Below are 14,918 nucleotides of genomic sequence, written 5' to 3'. Positions count from 1 at the left end.
TTCCTCCTGTCAGGAGTATTGAAAGCCACCCTACATGCATTATTGCATTCTTTATTTATTGTTCCAGATTATGCACCCCTCTTTTGCTCCAATTTAATCGATAACACTAGGGCTAGCGGAGTATTTACCTTTTTTTTGTTTACTTTCCATATTAAAATATTTTAAAATACATTTGATTGATTGGCAATGTGTTCAGTTTCGCGAACCCACTCAGGTGGGATTGTGAAATCTTCAGGTTTTTCGCGATGGGCACCACCGTCGATCAAGAGTGATGACGGGCCAAGAAAGGCTACGAGAACAATGATTAAAAATTGAGAGGCAACTCGCCCAATCCAATAATGAGCAAAATCGTAGAAGATCCAAACTGGATCTAATGACTCGAGAACCTGAATAATGGGTTCTAGGACCATGTCAGGGGCTTTCTTGGTGGCCTCAGCATCTAGAGAGAGACCATCTACTTGGGGCAACGGCAGCTTCACAAAGTGCAGACTGCGGAGCTGACATGTTAGCTGCCTGACATGGTTTTTGATAAAAAAAAAATTCCGGCGGTATTGCTACCAGGGTACTCTCTTTCTATACAAAATACAAGCATGACAAGACTAAATTGCCAAACAAAGAGGGCGGCAACAATGGACGGTGGCTGCTACCCGTTCAGAGTTCACCTTTTCCCCAGCACAGATATGAACAATCTTGCATGCAATATAATCACAAGGTTATAGAAGACAGACCTCTATGCTTTCATCTTAATCATCATCTTCGTCCTCGAGATCAACTACCATCCTCAACTTCCTTTTAAGTCTGGCACTTGTCACTACTGTATCAGAAGCTGCAGCATCCTCCAAATCTTCCAATGCATCATCCATTTGTTGATCTGGTATATCATCTACATAATTGACTGGTGAAACCCCTGTTGATTTTCCACTTCTGCTGCTAGTTGCTTCAGCTTCTGAAGCACCTTCCTTGCTGACATGGTCAAGAACAGTATACTCATCAATCCCTACAACATCCTGCCCAGTGGACTCGCTGCCTCTGTCCCTGAATTAAAATAACAGGCAACTCATACTTCATATACAATCCACTGACCACTAACAGTTGATCTCTCATGTCTCAGCAACAGATGCTTAGTTCAAGCAATACAATTCTCACACAGTTATTTCAACAGTTCATTGCTCATTAGAAAAGACAGGTTTTAAACCTAATTCAAGTAAATATATACCTTCGTTCTAGATCGTTAAGAGCTTCATTCCTGGCATCTTCATCAGGCATTTGACTCTCAGTGGAAGAAGTTCTGAGCTCTTTACCTTTTGCCTTCGAAAGGAGCTTCTTGGTTTTACTGAATCAAAAAAGATAATATAGAAAACCAGAAAACACATAGTAAGAGACGAAAGCATGCCACTTAAAGTGTTTTTCAACAGAGCTAGACAGCAACTTTTTAGATAAAAAACATAGGCAACATTACTAAATAAGAACTTCATCTAAACACTAAGTAGCAGCACCCTGATTGTCCTTTCATGGAGAAACACAGAGAGACTCACTTGATTTTAGAGCTCAAGATTTCTTTATCAGAATTGTCAGAAATCTCTCCTTTATTCTGTTTCCCAGCAATCAATGTATCACCAGCATTGTTTTTAGACCTAGGAAAGAATATGCAGGTTATGAGTAAACTGAGTTAGCAGTTTATGAATAAATACAAATCAATTCTGATGGAACTTCATGGAAATAGAAAATTTAGCAATGCTTGGAAAGAAAGTTCAAATGCAAATTTTTTAAACGAGCTTTGCAGCAGAGAATCTTGCATGTGTTTTTTGAAATTTCAATTCAAATGGTTTTTTCAATAAAATTGTTCCTTTTTTCTAATGACTTTCACCAAAGAGATTACATTAATTAAAGAGTACTCTAATAGCATCTCTTACTAAAAGCAAAGAAATGTTTAGCAGAAGGATGTTTTATCAGGCAGCTGAAAATACATCAGCAAACGAAAAGTCATATTAGAACTGGACCAATTGATAGTGCCAGACAAAAATAACAAATAAACTAAAGAGTAAATACATCGCAGGTTAAAACACTGGATAACAAAGTTAAATCTTAAGCAATATGTCAAGTTCAAGGATACAACTCATCCTGCATTTTTCTGTTCACAGGAAGAGAGAGAGAGTTACTTGAGAATAGAGCATAGGAGTTCATCATCAGAATCACTAGATGTTCCTTCAATGTTCTGGCTTGGCAACTCATCACCAAATAATCCACCATCATCCTTGTTTTTCCTCCTAAAAGTTAAAAATAAATAAATTTTAAGCGCTATTAGCTTTGAGCTACAAGTAAATCTACTAACAGTTGGCAAGAAACTTTACAACCAGCTTAGAAAAACTTTTCTAGTTGCAGCTGCTTATCTTAAAGGTTTCTTTTTTATCTTTTCTCACATTGCAAAAGAAGCGTGCTCACAAATAACATACCAAGTCAACGTTGCCTAAAGAGGCTATCAGTGCATAAAAGGATAAAATCAGAAACTAGTCCCATGCAATACCACGGAATTAATCGCAGCAGGAAATTAAGCATGAACTTAGATGAATTGGTGATATCTGAAGTAATCAGAGAACATTATTTCTTTGATTAACATGGTCGTATAATTAAGCAAAAGATATGCTTGAATCAATGGGGAAAAGGAAAGAACCATGTGGCCTTTAACACAGTTTACATAACCTTAATGCTAATCTTGGTGGGGAAAACTCAGATCAGTTTGGTGAAAAAGAAAGACATCAGACCATATAATAGGTTTTGAGCTTGGCATTTAACTAAAATTTCAAACTAACATTTCTCGAGATTCCAAACTTTAGCAATACACAGCCAAATGCTAGAGTAGAACAAATGCCAAGTATGGAGCATGGTTTGCACAAGTCACAAAAACAATATTAAAAGGAATTCCCACAGCCAAGGGCACAAAAGCAGTACCTATTTTTTAACGATAACAATGTTTCATCATCAGAATCTTGTCCTCCAACAGAAAAGCCATTCAGTTCCTCGTCTCTGAGATGCATATCTGTCTCAGACTGCTTCTGCCGAGGAGCACGTAAACCAAGTTGCTTGAGTTTTCTGGACACTTGGGCAGCTGTGAATGAATTATCAGATCCCAGTGCATTTGCAATCATATAGCTGCATCTTCGATGGTCTTTGAACCTGTACAAAGTATATAAAAAAATGTCCTCAAGTTAAATATATCATTCCACAAACAAAGATCCAACTACTTCAATCAAGGCTTTTATAAGTTGGAACATGAAGAAAATAAATGCTAAAGCATAGAGCTGTAATCCTTTCCTAGTGCTACTACTGCATCTAATAGGTGGATGAAGATAATGTAAGAATGAACCATGAACACAGGTTAATGGATCGGATTAAATCTTAGGCTACAACATCCAACACCACTCACTGCTCAAATAATGCTTTAATCATTTCCTCCTGATCTTTGTTGAAGGCCCTCACTCTTTTCCTAGTGCTCCTGTTGAAAGGCAACGCATCAGACAACTTGGATAGAAAAAGGAAATTATTTTGCAAGCATTTCATATTTTAAATCATGCACTAGGATATGCTTTAGATAAGAATCGAGTCTTGAGAGCTCAGAGCTTCAGCTTTGAATACAATACTGAACATTGCACTAAAGAACCTTGAAAACAATTGCATTCAAAAGCATTTCATAAATACTTACAGCCTTGGCAAACTTCTTTCTAAATCAATTGAATTGTGAAGATTGCTTTCCTTTTCAATTATCTCTCCATTCTCACCAAGTTGATCAGGATTAGTAGAAAATGGTCTACCAACAGAGCGCTTCCTTTTCTTCGATGCAACTGTCAATCCTAGCTGCTTGAGCTTGTTGATAACTTGTGCTCGTGAAACTTGACCGTCAGGATCTAAGGATTCCGCAATCAAATGACTGCAATTCTCATCATCTTTGAATCTACAAGAACCATCTTTGTCATAACAGATACAGCGAGAAAAATTTAAGAAACTCCAATGAAAGAATGAGTTAGTCAAATATGCAATCATTCAATTTTCATGGAGAAGACAAAAATGCACACAATCAGTTCCTGATAACAAAGATTAGAAGCAAAAGACAATGAAACTTCATCAATGCATTCAGCCAAGACTATCATTTAATCTAATGAGGAAATGCTTGTGTCCTAAAATGGCTGGGCCAAGGCACTTACTTCTCATACAGATCTTTTATTTTCATCTCCATCTCGTCTGTCAGAACAAATCTTCTCTTCCTCCTAGGAACACTTACACCTTCATGTTCTGCAGCATCTACTCCACTGCAACAGCCAAATACATTAAATAAGGTCAGGGAGAACCAAGAATGTTACATGCTAAAAATCATTACTTAGAGATTTTCCTCACTACTTTATATCCTATCAATATGGTTGCTTGAAATAGATGTGATAAATTTCTGCACTCCAGTCTTCACCGATTCTTCTTTTTCTTTTAACCTTTCATTCTCAACAACAAATGGTGATATATACCATGCTCATGAAAATAAGACGTCATTGGATCCCTTGCAGACCAAAAATATGTTTTAATTAAATGGGAAAAAAATGTCATTTTACAACAAAGTCAGACTACTCCCATATAACAAAAGAATATTAAATTATGTTGCTAAAGCACCCATGTAAAAATTTCCAAATTCCCTTTTATATAAAAGTACAAGATACACAACAGTGAGTTAAATCAAGGTCAACAGGCATGTCTTACTTCTGATATCCCGGTTCATGAGGGATCACAACATCTGCTTCATCCTCACCCAGTGCATCTGCTATGCTTCTAGGAGCCCATCTCTTCCCCTGTGATGACCCAGTATCTTCGTTTGCCAAAGCATTTCCCCAGCCTGCACTTTCTTTCTTCAAATGACCAAGCTCATGCAACATATATTCAGCATTAATGTAATGGCATTCTTTCCGGGATTTCCAAAAGAGAACTTCTACAAAAAGAAGGGGCTGATTCTTCATTTTTCTTAGCATTCTTCTAACCAAACTCGTAAGGAAATCAACAATATTTGCATATTCATTGCATGGACATGACTTTTGCTCTTCCAGAATCTCATAGAATGGCGTGAGCAGCGATAACTGCACATTGTTTTTTCCAAAAATAGAACAAAAATAAGAGATGATGATTACACTTGTGCCCAATATTCTCAAGGATGGGATTTTGAGTTTTGAACCTGATATAGCATTGGAGAGAGATCCAAATCATCAGTGATTCTCTGCAACATGCATACTATGTAGTGATTTGTGCTGACAGAATTGTTCTTATAGAACCTAAGTAACCAGCACAAATTCTGAATAATGCTGTGGTTTGCCAAAGATGATATAAAAGTAGAGACTTTAAAATCAACTTCATAATTTTCAGCAGGTTGCTCATCGCCTGAAGAATCATCAGAGCTGCAAGAAAGATCATCAATATCAATCTTTTTATTCTCCATCTGCAAATTGCTGCCAAGATTCTCCATCTCTGGTATGGATATTTCAGGCTTTTCAAGAACATCAACATTCATGTTTTCTTGGTCACCAGAAGTTGCAATTTCTGGGCTTTTCTTTTGCAAAACAGTTGATTGTTCACTATTAGACAGAGCAGTGGGATCCTCAATAGTGGCTTCAACATTACACTGTTCATTTCCATTTTCCTTCTTGTCACTCAATATTTTCTTCTTTCTACTTCTCCTCGACTTCTTAGAAACCTTGATCATGAAACGACAGTTTTAATTTTGATCTTCACAAAAGAAAAACTTTCTAATACAAAAGACTAAGACATTTGGGATTTATAATGACAAAAGTATGAAACTATGGATGCAAAAAAAAAAAAATATTTCAAAGAAGCAGAAATTCTATAACTGAGGAAATGTAAATGAACCGCAATTTCTTTTACTTTTCCTTTCTTCTTTCAGCAAGTAAATGGGCCTTGGTTTTGAGTTTTTATGTTTGTCAAACAGATTCACATTTGGCTCAATGTTGGTTGTGGAAAAAACTAGTAGAAATAAGACTTTAAGTATGACAATGCATTGAAAGTGAACTGACATCATTTCCTTTATAGCAAAATCAATGAATTGCACTCCCCAAAACTCCCATTGTTGCTTGAATCCTATTGGTGTTGTATCATACTTTGGAGTTGGCTGCAGTTTAGAGAGCGAAGAGAGATTGAGAGAGAGCAGTAAAGGGAAAAGAAAGAAAGTGGAGGGAGAAGATAGGAAAAAATCTGAAGTTACAAATTTAAGAACCTATAGTTTAATCAGCGAAAGGAGAACTTTAAGGACAGTTTTGCACTTAACCTGCTTGCAGAGGGCACATATAGCAGCTAGGATATATCTACATTTGTCAACATATGTAATGGAAAGCTATTTATTATTTGTTATTTTATGTAACTTTTTTTTTCCAGTGATAAAGAACCAAAGACAGTGAAATGATTCTATACTATCGAGACAACTTTTCAAGCAAGATGCATTACAAGTTCATGAAAAGGAAAAACTAGAAAGAATACAAATGCTGAAATTGCTACAGCTAGATCCAAAATCTTTATTTTCTGTAGGTCACCATTACCTGATATTGCACCAAAGACACAAGACCACAAAGCTGATCTCATTAAAGGCTCACAAAAGAATCGTTAAGAGGGTTTTGAGGAAAGCAATTTCAAAAGGTTGGACTTAGGTGATGGCATTGGTTGAAATTGTAGAAAGTCTTACAGAAACATGACAATTATTATATGATTGGCAGAATGTGGCAAATATTCAAGTTAAACTATACCTACATTGAATTTACCTTTTTTATTTTCAAAAACATAGATAAGTAAATCACCGACTTCTTTTCAGCATGGTATGACAACTGATTTAGTCAAGTTCATATGTTACAGAACTATCTTACAAACAAAGCACCATTTCAATCTGCTTAATGCATTGATAAATTCAAAGGGAATAGAAAAACAAAATACAAATACAACAAAAAAAAAAAACTACAGATCTGCCCTGTAAAGAAAAGCATAACTTACTCTCAAGGTGCCACATGTTTGAAGATTCTCCATCAGCCTTACAAGTACATGAATCATTTCTACCAGATCTGAAAGATCACTGACCAGAAAAATAAAAACATAGCATCAGCAGCAACATCTTGAAGCATGTTCAAAAAACCACATATTTCCGCACGGGCATAGCCTTAGTAAATGTTTGCTCACAAAAACAAATAAACACATAAAATAGGCATACAGTTAAGGAGAATGTTTGTTGTCCTTTTGAAATAATCAGATATCACTAACAGAAACTAGGGAACACAAATTGAGGGCATTGAGTTTAAAATTAATAATATGCTTGATTTAAAGGAAACTAAAAATAAGCTTGATTTGAATGAAGAGATGCAAAAATAATACAAAAAATGACAATATTGAAAAACCTTTCTCACTGTTTCAGTGAAGAAAAAAAAGATTCAAAGAGCACTGATTCTCACAAAAAGAAGATGACAACTCATGAAACTGATCACATAACAATGATTGCCAGATGATTAATCATTAAAAGCTGCACCCAAATCCTAGTATAACCAGAAACACATGAATAGCAAGTGAGGCTCTCAAATCATTCAGAATTTTATGTTTGTAGAACTAACGTTCCACAATCAGGACATAAATACGTTAAAAGATCCAAAAGATAAACCACAAGTTTATTTTAGGTCTTAGCATAAGAAGAAAACCTTTTGGTTTGCTTGTGAGTGTCAAATGATTTGATCAGGCTCAGGAGGAACTGAGTCATTCCTTGATCAGTCTGATCATAGAACAACTTGTAAAGCAGGATGCGAGCTGTTAAAGGCTCCTTAGAATCTCCTGGCAGTAACTTAAGCACCAAATCTAACATGCGAATCTGTGGAAAAACAGAAGCTCTAACTCAAGCACCTCTTAACATGCAAACCTGTATATTTTAGGGGAAAGAATAAGGAGGAGAAGGGGGAGACATCATCAGGTTAAGTATAATTTACCATAATTCTCATAAGAGCACCAGCTGCAGACAGAAACTTATAATCATGTGTCACCTTCAAGCCTTCAAAAGCATTTTTCCATCTTGAAATGACTAGTAGAAACATAGATTCGTTCATTGATGCTGCAATGGGTCCACATATACCTCCTTTGAATGATGTGTTATCAGCATACTCATCAGAGAAGGCTTGAGAATTGTCTTTTTCCATATTTGGCTGGTAAAATAACAAACATCCACCAACAATTGAATGGCATGATGTACCAGAAGAAAATATTGCAACAATTTGAAATATAACTTGAACAAAAAATATGAGAAGGTAGTGACAGAAAATAAACAGGACTCAGAAAACCCATGACAGTGGATTCAGTCATATATTTGAGCACCAAAATTGTAGCATCAGTCAAAAAGTTTCACCATTATCAACTTGCTCACACAGCCACAAGTCACCCCTATAACATCATTTTCAACAACTTGGAAGTAAGGAATATTTCTTGGAATATTATTCTTCACAAATGAACCATCATGTCAATGTCTCCTTCAAAATTCAATAGCAGACCATCAACTTACTGAAAATATTTATAATCGACCTTGTGAAACCAGATTGGAAGAGGCAGTTGGATTTGCATGCTATTATTGTAATGTTTCCTAACCGTAATATTAGTATTTAAGCTTTGGAGGAAAAAAAAAGAGGCAGATGTTTATCCAATTCTTTTTCTTATTCATTTATAAAAGAATCCATCCACTGTAGCTTACTTTCTTACTCTTGAATTGCAACAATCAAGAGCTATTTTACTGTCACTGAATGTTGTGCAGAAAAACATTCATAAGCCAAAATTATTAGCAATGACAAGATCAAGTACTGCAGAATACAAATCATATACTAATCATTGGCCAACCATGTTGATACATAAGCTACTGAAATTAAACACATAGTACAAAGGAGAGGGCAGAGCATGACAATTCTAATTCCACGAGTTCTACTCACTCTATCAAAAGTGATCTGCTTACCATGTACAAGCTCAAACATATCATTAAACGAACCTAAAATTTCCCATGGTACTCTAACAAACAATTGGTTGATCTGTTTAGACTATCTTAGAGATTCAGTTATGACTGTTTTAGAATTCCAAAAGTTCATTATATGACAAAAGAAAAGGAAGAACAGGAACAGCAAAAGACAAGAATGATAACTTCAAATATCAAGCCACATGACAGACACTAACTACAAAGATAAACTTCTATTTAAACTGAAGCCATCAGAGAATATAGAATGTCTATCAAAGACACAATTATAGATACAAGTACCTCATATCTCACCTTGGAAGTAATATACTTGTGATATTGAAAAGAAGTAACAAACTGAGCAACCTGAAAGAAAACAACAATGTCACTGTTTTGAATTGCATGATGCTCCTTCTCGATATCTTCACGGATCGAATCCATCAAATCTGACATGAATTCAGGTCATGATAAATGTTAGCAGTATAATCAGTAGAAAGGAGAAGCAAGCAAATGTTTTATGTGAGATGATTTTTATTCCAGAACATATACCATTGTAACCCCCTGATAGAAACTGGTTCAGAAAATCATGCAGTAACTCCAAAATATTATCCTTCATTGAAGGTAATCTCCCATGGTCCCACAAAATCTTTTTACTGGGACCCTTTTGAGCTTTATAAGGTTTAAGTAGAATCTGAGAAGCAGAACTAGGGTTTCCTAAGCATACTGCTTTAGAACCATCCTGGAAAAGAGAAGGGGGAAAAAACCACTTCCATTACAAAAGTTTTATACAAAACCCCCCAAAAACATCATTTATAGTGAAACTTCATACCATGGTAAGCCGGGTAAAGGTTCCACTAAATTGTGAATGACGGACCACGTTTCGTTGTCTAGAAAGCTTCATTTTTCTTTGTTCTTCTTCTTTCATAATGGACTTGAGGATGTCAAGAGAAGTGCTGCTTCCACAAACCTACCAAATTAAACTTGTTAAATCAATTTCTACATCCACATCATGTAACAACTGGATGTCTAAAACAAGGATAAAACCAGCATACTGATACTCTGCTTATCAGTAACAAAAGCCAAAAGACAATAAACAATAAAAGTGCTTGATGATTCAATCTGCAGGGAATAACATTAATGGGAAGAAAGAAAAAAGGGATGGGACCCAAAGGCTTTTTTGCTTTTCAGAAGTTCAGCAATTCAAGATCAAAATTACAAGATATAGGAGGCTTTGCTCAACCTTATTTCAGCTTTTACTTGTTTACAAAACAAAGGATTTTCTAGTGGCCACCAAAAATTTACCATTGAAGGAGAAGAAAAGAATGCTCGCTAACCTTGAAATCCTTTAGACCGGCATTAACAATCAACCCTGGCTCTTGACCCATGAAAATGTAATGGAAAATTTCTAATAAAAGCAAGTTATCATGAAGAAAATAACTGCATGAACCCTTTATATTCTGAGTTATAACTAGAATAATGTCCATTACATTCTCATGGAACAAAAGCTCCAAAAACCTATCCCTTAGAGACAAAAACTGACTTGCTGATTCCCCAACTTTCTGCAACATTGAAAAATCATGAACTGCCAGAACGTTTCTAAACAATGTCAGCACCAACTGAACCAATTTCCAGTCATCCTCAGTAAACGCCTCACTGCACCACGCCCAATCAATATTAATAGCAAAACCAATAAATTTCTCCAAATGAGCAGTTAAAGTAAAACATTATTTACCGGTCCAAATTCTCCAATGGGCCTTCAAGAAGCGAAACAACCACTGGAATCGTACCACTAAGCGTAATTGCAGCCTTCAAACCCCATAAATACTCTACTTGTAGCCATATATCACTCGACGACGGCTCAATTGGCATGGTAAGAAAAACTAGAACCTTAACTAAGATATTTTCAAAAAACAGACAAAAAAAATAACAAAAACACAAATCAATATCGGACCTTTATCCATATATAATTAAAAATAAATAAAAATTAGCATTAACCTGCATTTAAGACCAAATTACGATCATCTTGACAATACTGAATAATCGGTATTAAATCTTTCCCCACGGTCTTCCATTTACACACTTGCTTAAATACTCCTCGCGTTTGTGGATCATCGCGCCTTAAGAATCTCAACAAATCTTTTAAATTATCTACAATTACAAAAGGAAAAGGAAAACTCCAATTAAAAACATCGAGCTAAAATTGTTATCATTTCAAAGTAAAATATATTTATATATTTGTGATTGAAAATTTTACCTAAGCAGTTAGCGCCTTTAGTGTAACCAATTCGATTTCCGTTGTCGTCTTCTTCAGGGGTGCCTAGACCGACGCAAATACCAGCTAAACCTTGCATTTCCATTTTTTAGGGTTTCTGTGTGAGAGATGATTTTGGGTTTCTAGTGAGAACTTGAAGAATTTGAGATTATTTGAGATTGGATCTGATGTTAAGTTGCGACGGTAAGAAAAATGGTAGAGAGAAATTGGGGGTGTCGATTAGGGTTTTGTTGTTGGCGGGAATTTGGATGCGAATTTTCCCGCGCTTTTTGAGCGTGATACTTTTTATATTTTTGGAGGAGGAGAGAGCATTTGGTGTTACTAATATATAAAGAATGTTTTATGACATGCTATGTGGCAAGATCTGACTGGTTATACATTCTGATCGGGAGCTGGCCCTCGTACGGAATCTGAAACAAGTTTAGTTCAATTTGGGCTGTACAAGGCCCAGGTTTTTAACGTGACATAACATGATATCATGATTATATTATCGATGCCCATAATCTGATCATAATTAATTAAAGTTATAAAATTATTTTTAAAATAAGAATTAAAGAAAAAAAATTATATTTTTTCTTTGTTTTTTTTATCTAAAAAAAATAACAAAAAAAACATTAACTCAAGAAAAAATATTAATTGAGAGTTTTTAAATCTTAAATGTTATCTGGCGCAAAGCTTTTTGTTAATTTTTCTAAGATGCTCTAACGTGATTATTGAATGTGATCATATAATATTAAAATATAATTTTATAAGTCTTAAAAATAAATAAATGATATTAATTGTGGCTACAAAGCATGGTGCTTTTATAAAAATGTAATGACATTGAACTTTAAATTTCGAATCAAGAAAGAATTTTTATAATTGGGATAATTATTTATATGATAGTTATAATTCAAATATAAGCAAGGATATAAATACACAATTATAGTTTAATATTGACATTAATATATTAATTCTTGAAAGATTAGAATACAAATCAAATTTATTTATTTTCTTTTCCAGGGGCTTATTTGAAATGATTTTTGTGAAGTTACCAGCTGAACCAATTTCACGTCATCCTCAGTAAACACCTCACTTTTTGCAATATCCCCAGGGGGTGGGGACGCCACTAGCCCCACTGGCAACCTTCTGAACCTCAAACTCGTCACTGATTTCCTTTGTTTTTTCCTTTGCTTGGTGATGATTTTGCAAATGGACATGGCTGCTTACGTGGTTCTTGTTGCAGACAAGGATTGGGATGGTATAAGATTCAGAGTGGAGAACAAAGTTGAGTTTCATGTTGTTTCCCTCGTTAAAGATGCACAAGTAGTTCATGAATTGAAGAATTATCTACAAAGTAATATTTCTATTAATATGTTCACCCGAAAAAGGAAATTTGATTTGCATAACAATGCAGCTTACTTAACTCAAACAAAAAAAATTTCTTATTTGATAGGTTATGGTACAGATATATTATGTGTGGTCATATACCATATGATGATGGGATCATTGTATTAATTATTAAGAGTTATCTATTTAAATTTAAATGCAGCAACCACTATAAAAGATAATATAACATATTTGTAAGAGAGAAAATAAAAGAGAGAAGAGAAAAAGAAAGAAAGAAGAGGCAGCAAAACAATCTATCTTCTTTCCTTGATTTCCAGTTCATTTATCGTTGGATCGAGCTGAGATTTTGACAGCAGCTTCTAAACATGTTACTTTTCATTCTTAATAGTTGGATTGAAGATTGGTGGTGTAGAAACTGGTCATTTTGACAGAAAAAAGGGCTGTCAGTATTGTAAGTTTTTTTCTCAAATACTTTTTTTTTAATCTTGTTATATTTCAAGAACAAATTATTCTTGATGATATGTATGTTGTAGCCTTTAGTTGAATCTAAAAAAGAATAGTTGTGAACCCATTATTTGTTGATAGTAGAAGTTTTTAGGTGAACTATGGTCTCATAGTTTTTTTCGCATCAGGTTTTCCACATAAAAATCTTGGTGTTGATATGTATGATTGTTGCTTTATATTTGTTGATTGTTTAATCCTAATTTTGATTGCACAAAAAGGGAAAATAATAGAAACTTGTGAATTATAAATTGATCCAAATAGATTGGTGTCCGATTATTTGTTTTTAATTTTCCTAACAAGGCGGTATCAGAACACTAGTTGTGCAAATTGAATTTCTTATCCAGTTAAAATGGAAAAGAAACATTCGGGCACAATAAAGCTCACTTCCTCTAATTATTTTTTATGAAAAAAATGATAGAGGATCACTTATATTGCAATGATTTGGCTTTGCTGTTGGAGTGTAAAGGAAAGGGCATGATGAGATGGATGAGGCAAAATGGAATGGGCTTAATAGAAAGACGACTGCTTATGTTAGAAAATGGGTATCTTCTAAGTCCATTAATCATATTTCTCAAGAACATGACTGCTATACAATTTGGAAGATGTTAGAAGAAACCTTTGCCAAGAAGAGTGCACAAAACAAAGTTTTTTGTAATTAGAGACCTTGTGAATTTGAAGTATAGAGATGGTGAAGATGTTTCAATGCATATAAATAAATTTCAAGGGTGTTTGAATCAGTTGTCATTGATGAATCTTGAGTTAGCCGATGAGATGCAAGCACTAATCTTATTGAGTTCATTGCCAGATAGTTGGGAGACTTTAGTGGTATCACTTAACAATTCTACTCCGAATGGAAAGATCACTTTAAAAACAGTAAAGGATAGTATCCTCAATGAAAAGAAGAGGAGGAAAAGGACAAGCACTTACGAGTCTCATATACTTGTTACGGAAAGTCAAGGGAGAAATCAAAGTAGGTTTTCTCACGGCAAGCAAGATAGATAATCCAGAAATAAAAAAAGAAAATGCAAGCTAAGAGGAAAATCTCAGTCAAGGAATGGAATTAAGTGTTATTATTGTGACAAGCCTAGGCATATTCAAAAAGATTGTAGAAAGTATAAAAAAGACAAAAAGGACAAAGATGAAGACAAGAGTGAAGAGAATGGTACAGCTATAGTTGTATTTGATGGTGATGTTACCATTGTTTGTGATGATGGTTGTGTTAATCTTGCATGTCAGGATACCACTTGGGTTGCAGATTTAGGAGCTTCTTACCATGTTACATCCCGACATGATTTTTACACATTCTACACTGCTGATGATTTTGGTCAAGTTAGAATGGAAAATCAAGGGATGGCTAGTGTTATAGGCATTAAAAACATTTAGTTGGAAACCAATACTGGGTGTAAGTTATTATTCAAAGATGTTAGGCATGTGCCTGATATGCGCCTACATTTGATTTCCATAAGTACTCTTAATGAAAAAAGTTATCACAATTATTTTAGAGATTATAAATGAAAGCTCTCCAGAAATTCCTTAATTGTTGTTAAAGGGAAGAAGACGGGTCTCTACATATTACAAGCTAAAGTGATCATAAAGGAGGTAACGCAATTGAAGATTGCTCTACTAATTTATGACATAAATGGCTTGAACATTTAAGTGAGAAAGGTCTTGGCATCTGACACGACTAAAAGATTGATGTCTTCTTCCAAGTGCATGAGTGTTGAAGTAATAAATAACCCGGCAAGACCGGGGTCAAACCATAGGGAGGTTAATTGTATAAATTATAAATAACAATAATAACAACAACAATAATAA

At 34.7% G+C, this 14,918-nt stretch overlaps 2 protein-coding genes across 2 annotated transcripts in view; both read right to left on the bottom strand.

The window, feature by feature from the left end:
• Positions 1-14,918, bottom strand: part of LOC105115445 (LRR receptor-like serine/threonine-protein kinase FLS2) — an 88,054-nt gene that overhangs the window by 12,000 nt on the left and 61,136 nt on the right. The window lies entirely within an intron of this gene.
• Positions 302-11,559, bottom strand: LOC105115438 (protein timeless homolog). Its single transcript, XM_011012319.1, has 20 exons — positions 11,253-11,559; positions 10,994-11,146; positions 10,731-10,890; positions 10,333-10,651; positions 9,828-9,965; positions 9,548-9,737; positions 9,314-9,444; positions 7,998-8,210; positions 7,716-7,882; positions 7,024-7,102; positions 5,207-5,722; positions 4,741-5,111; positions 4,200-4,304; positions 3,701-3,949; positions 3,425-3,493; positions 2,950-3,174; positions 2,160-2,267; positions 1,536-1,634; positions 1,217-1,333; positions 302-1,035 (listed from the first exon to the last, which is right to left on the bottom strand). Exons 1-20 carry the CDS (start codon positions 11,353-11,355, stop codon positions 744-746), a joined length of 3,804 nt encoding a protein of 1,267 aa, XP_011010621.1. The 5' UTR covers positions 11,356-11,559; the 3' UTR covers positions 302-743.

This window comes from Populus euphratica, unplaced genomic scaffold (genome assembly GCF_000495115.2).
Source record: "Populus euphratica unplaced genomic scaffold, PopEup_1.0 scaffold701.1, whole genome shotgun sequence".
Classification (NCBI taxonomy): domain Eukaryota; kingdom Viridiplantae; phylum Streptophyta; class Magnoliopsida; order Malpighiales; family Salicaceae; genus Populus; species Populus euphratica.
This window is presented reverse-complemented; position numbering and strand designations above follow the sequence as displayed.

What these genes read in the sequence shown, in the direction of transcription:
- LOC105115438 (XM_011012319.1), bottom strand. Translation starts at nt 11,355, where the DNA reads ATGGAAATGCAAGGTTTAGCTGGTATTTGCGTCGGTCTAGGCACCCCT. An exon ending in CATGAACCGGGATATCAGAA is followed by an intron (nt 4,305 to 4,740) that starts GTAAGACATGCC and finishes TGGCTGTTGCAG; the next exon opens with TGGAGTAGATGCTGCAGAAC. An exon ending in ATCTTGAGCTCTAAAATCAA is followed by an intron (nt 1,334 to 1,535) that starts GTGAGTCTCTCT and finishes TTTTTGATTCAG; the next exon opens with TAAAACCAAGAAGCTCCTTT.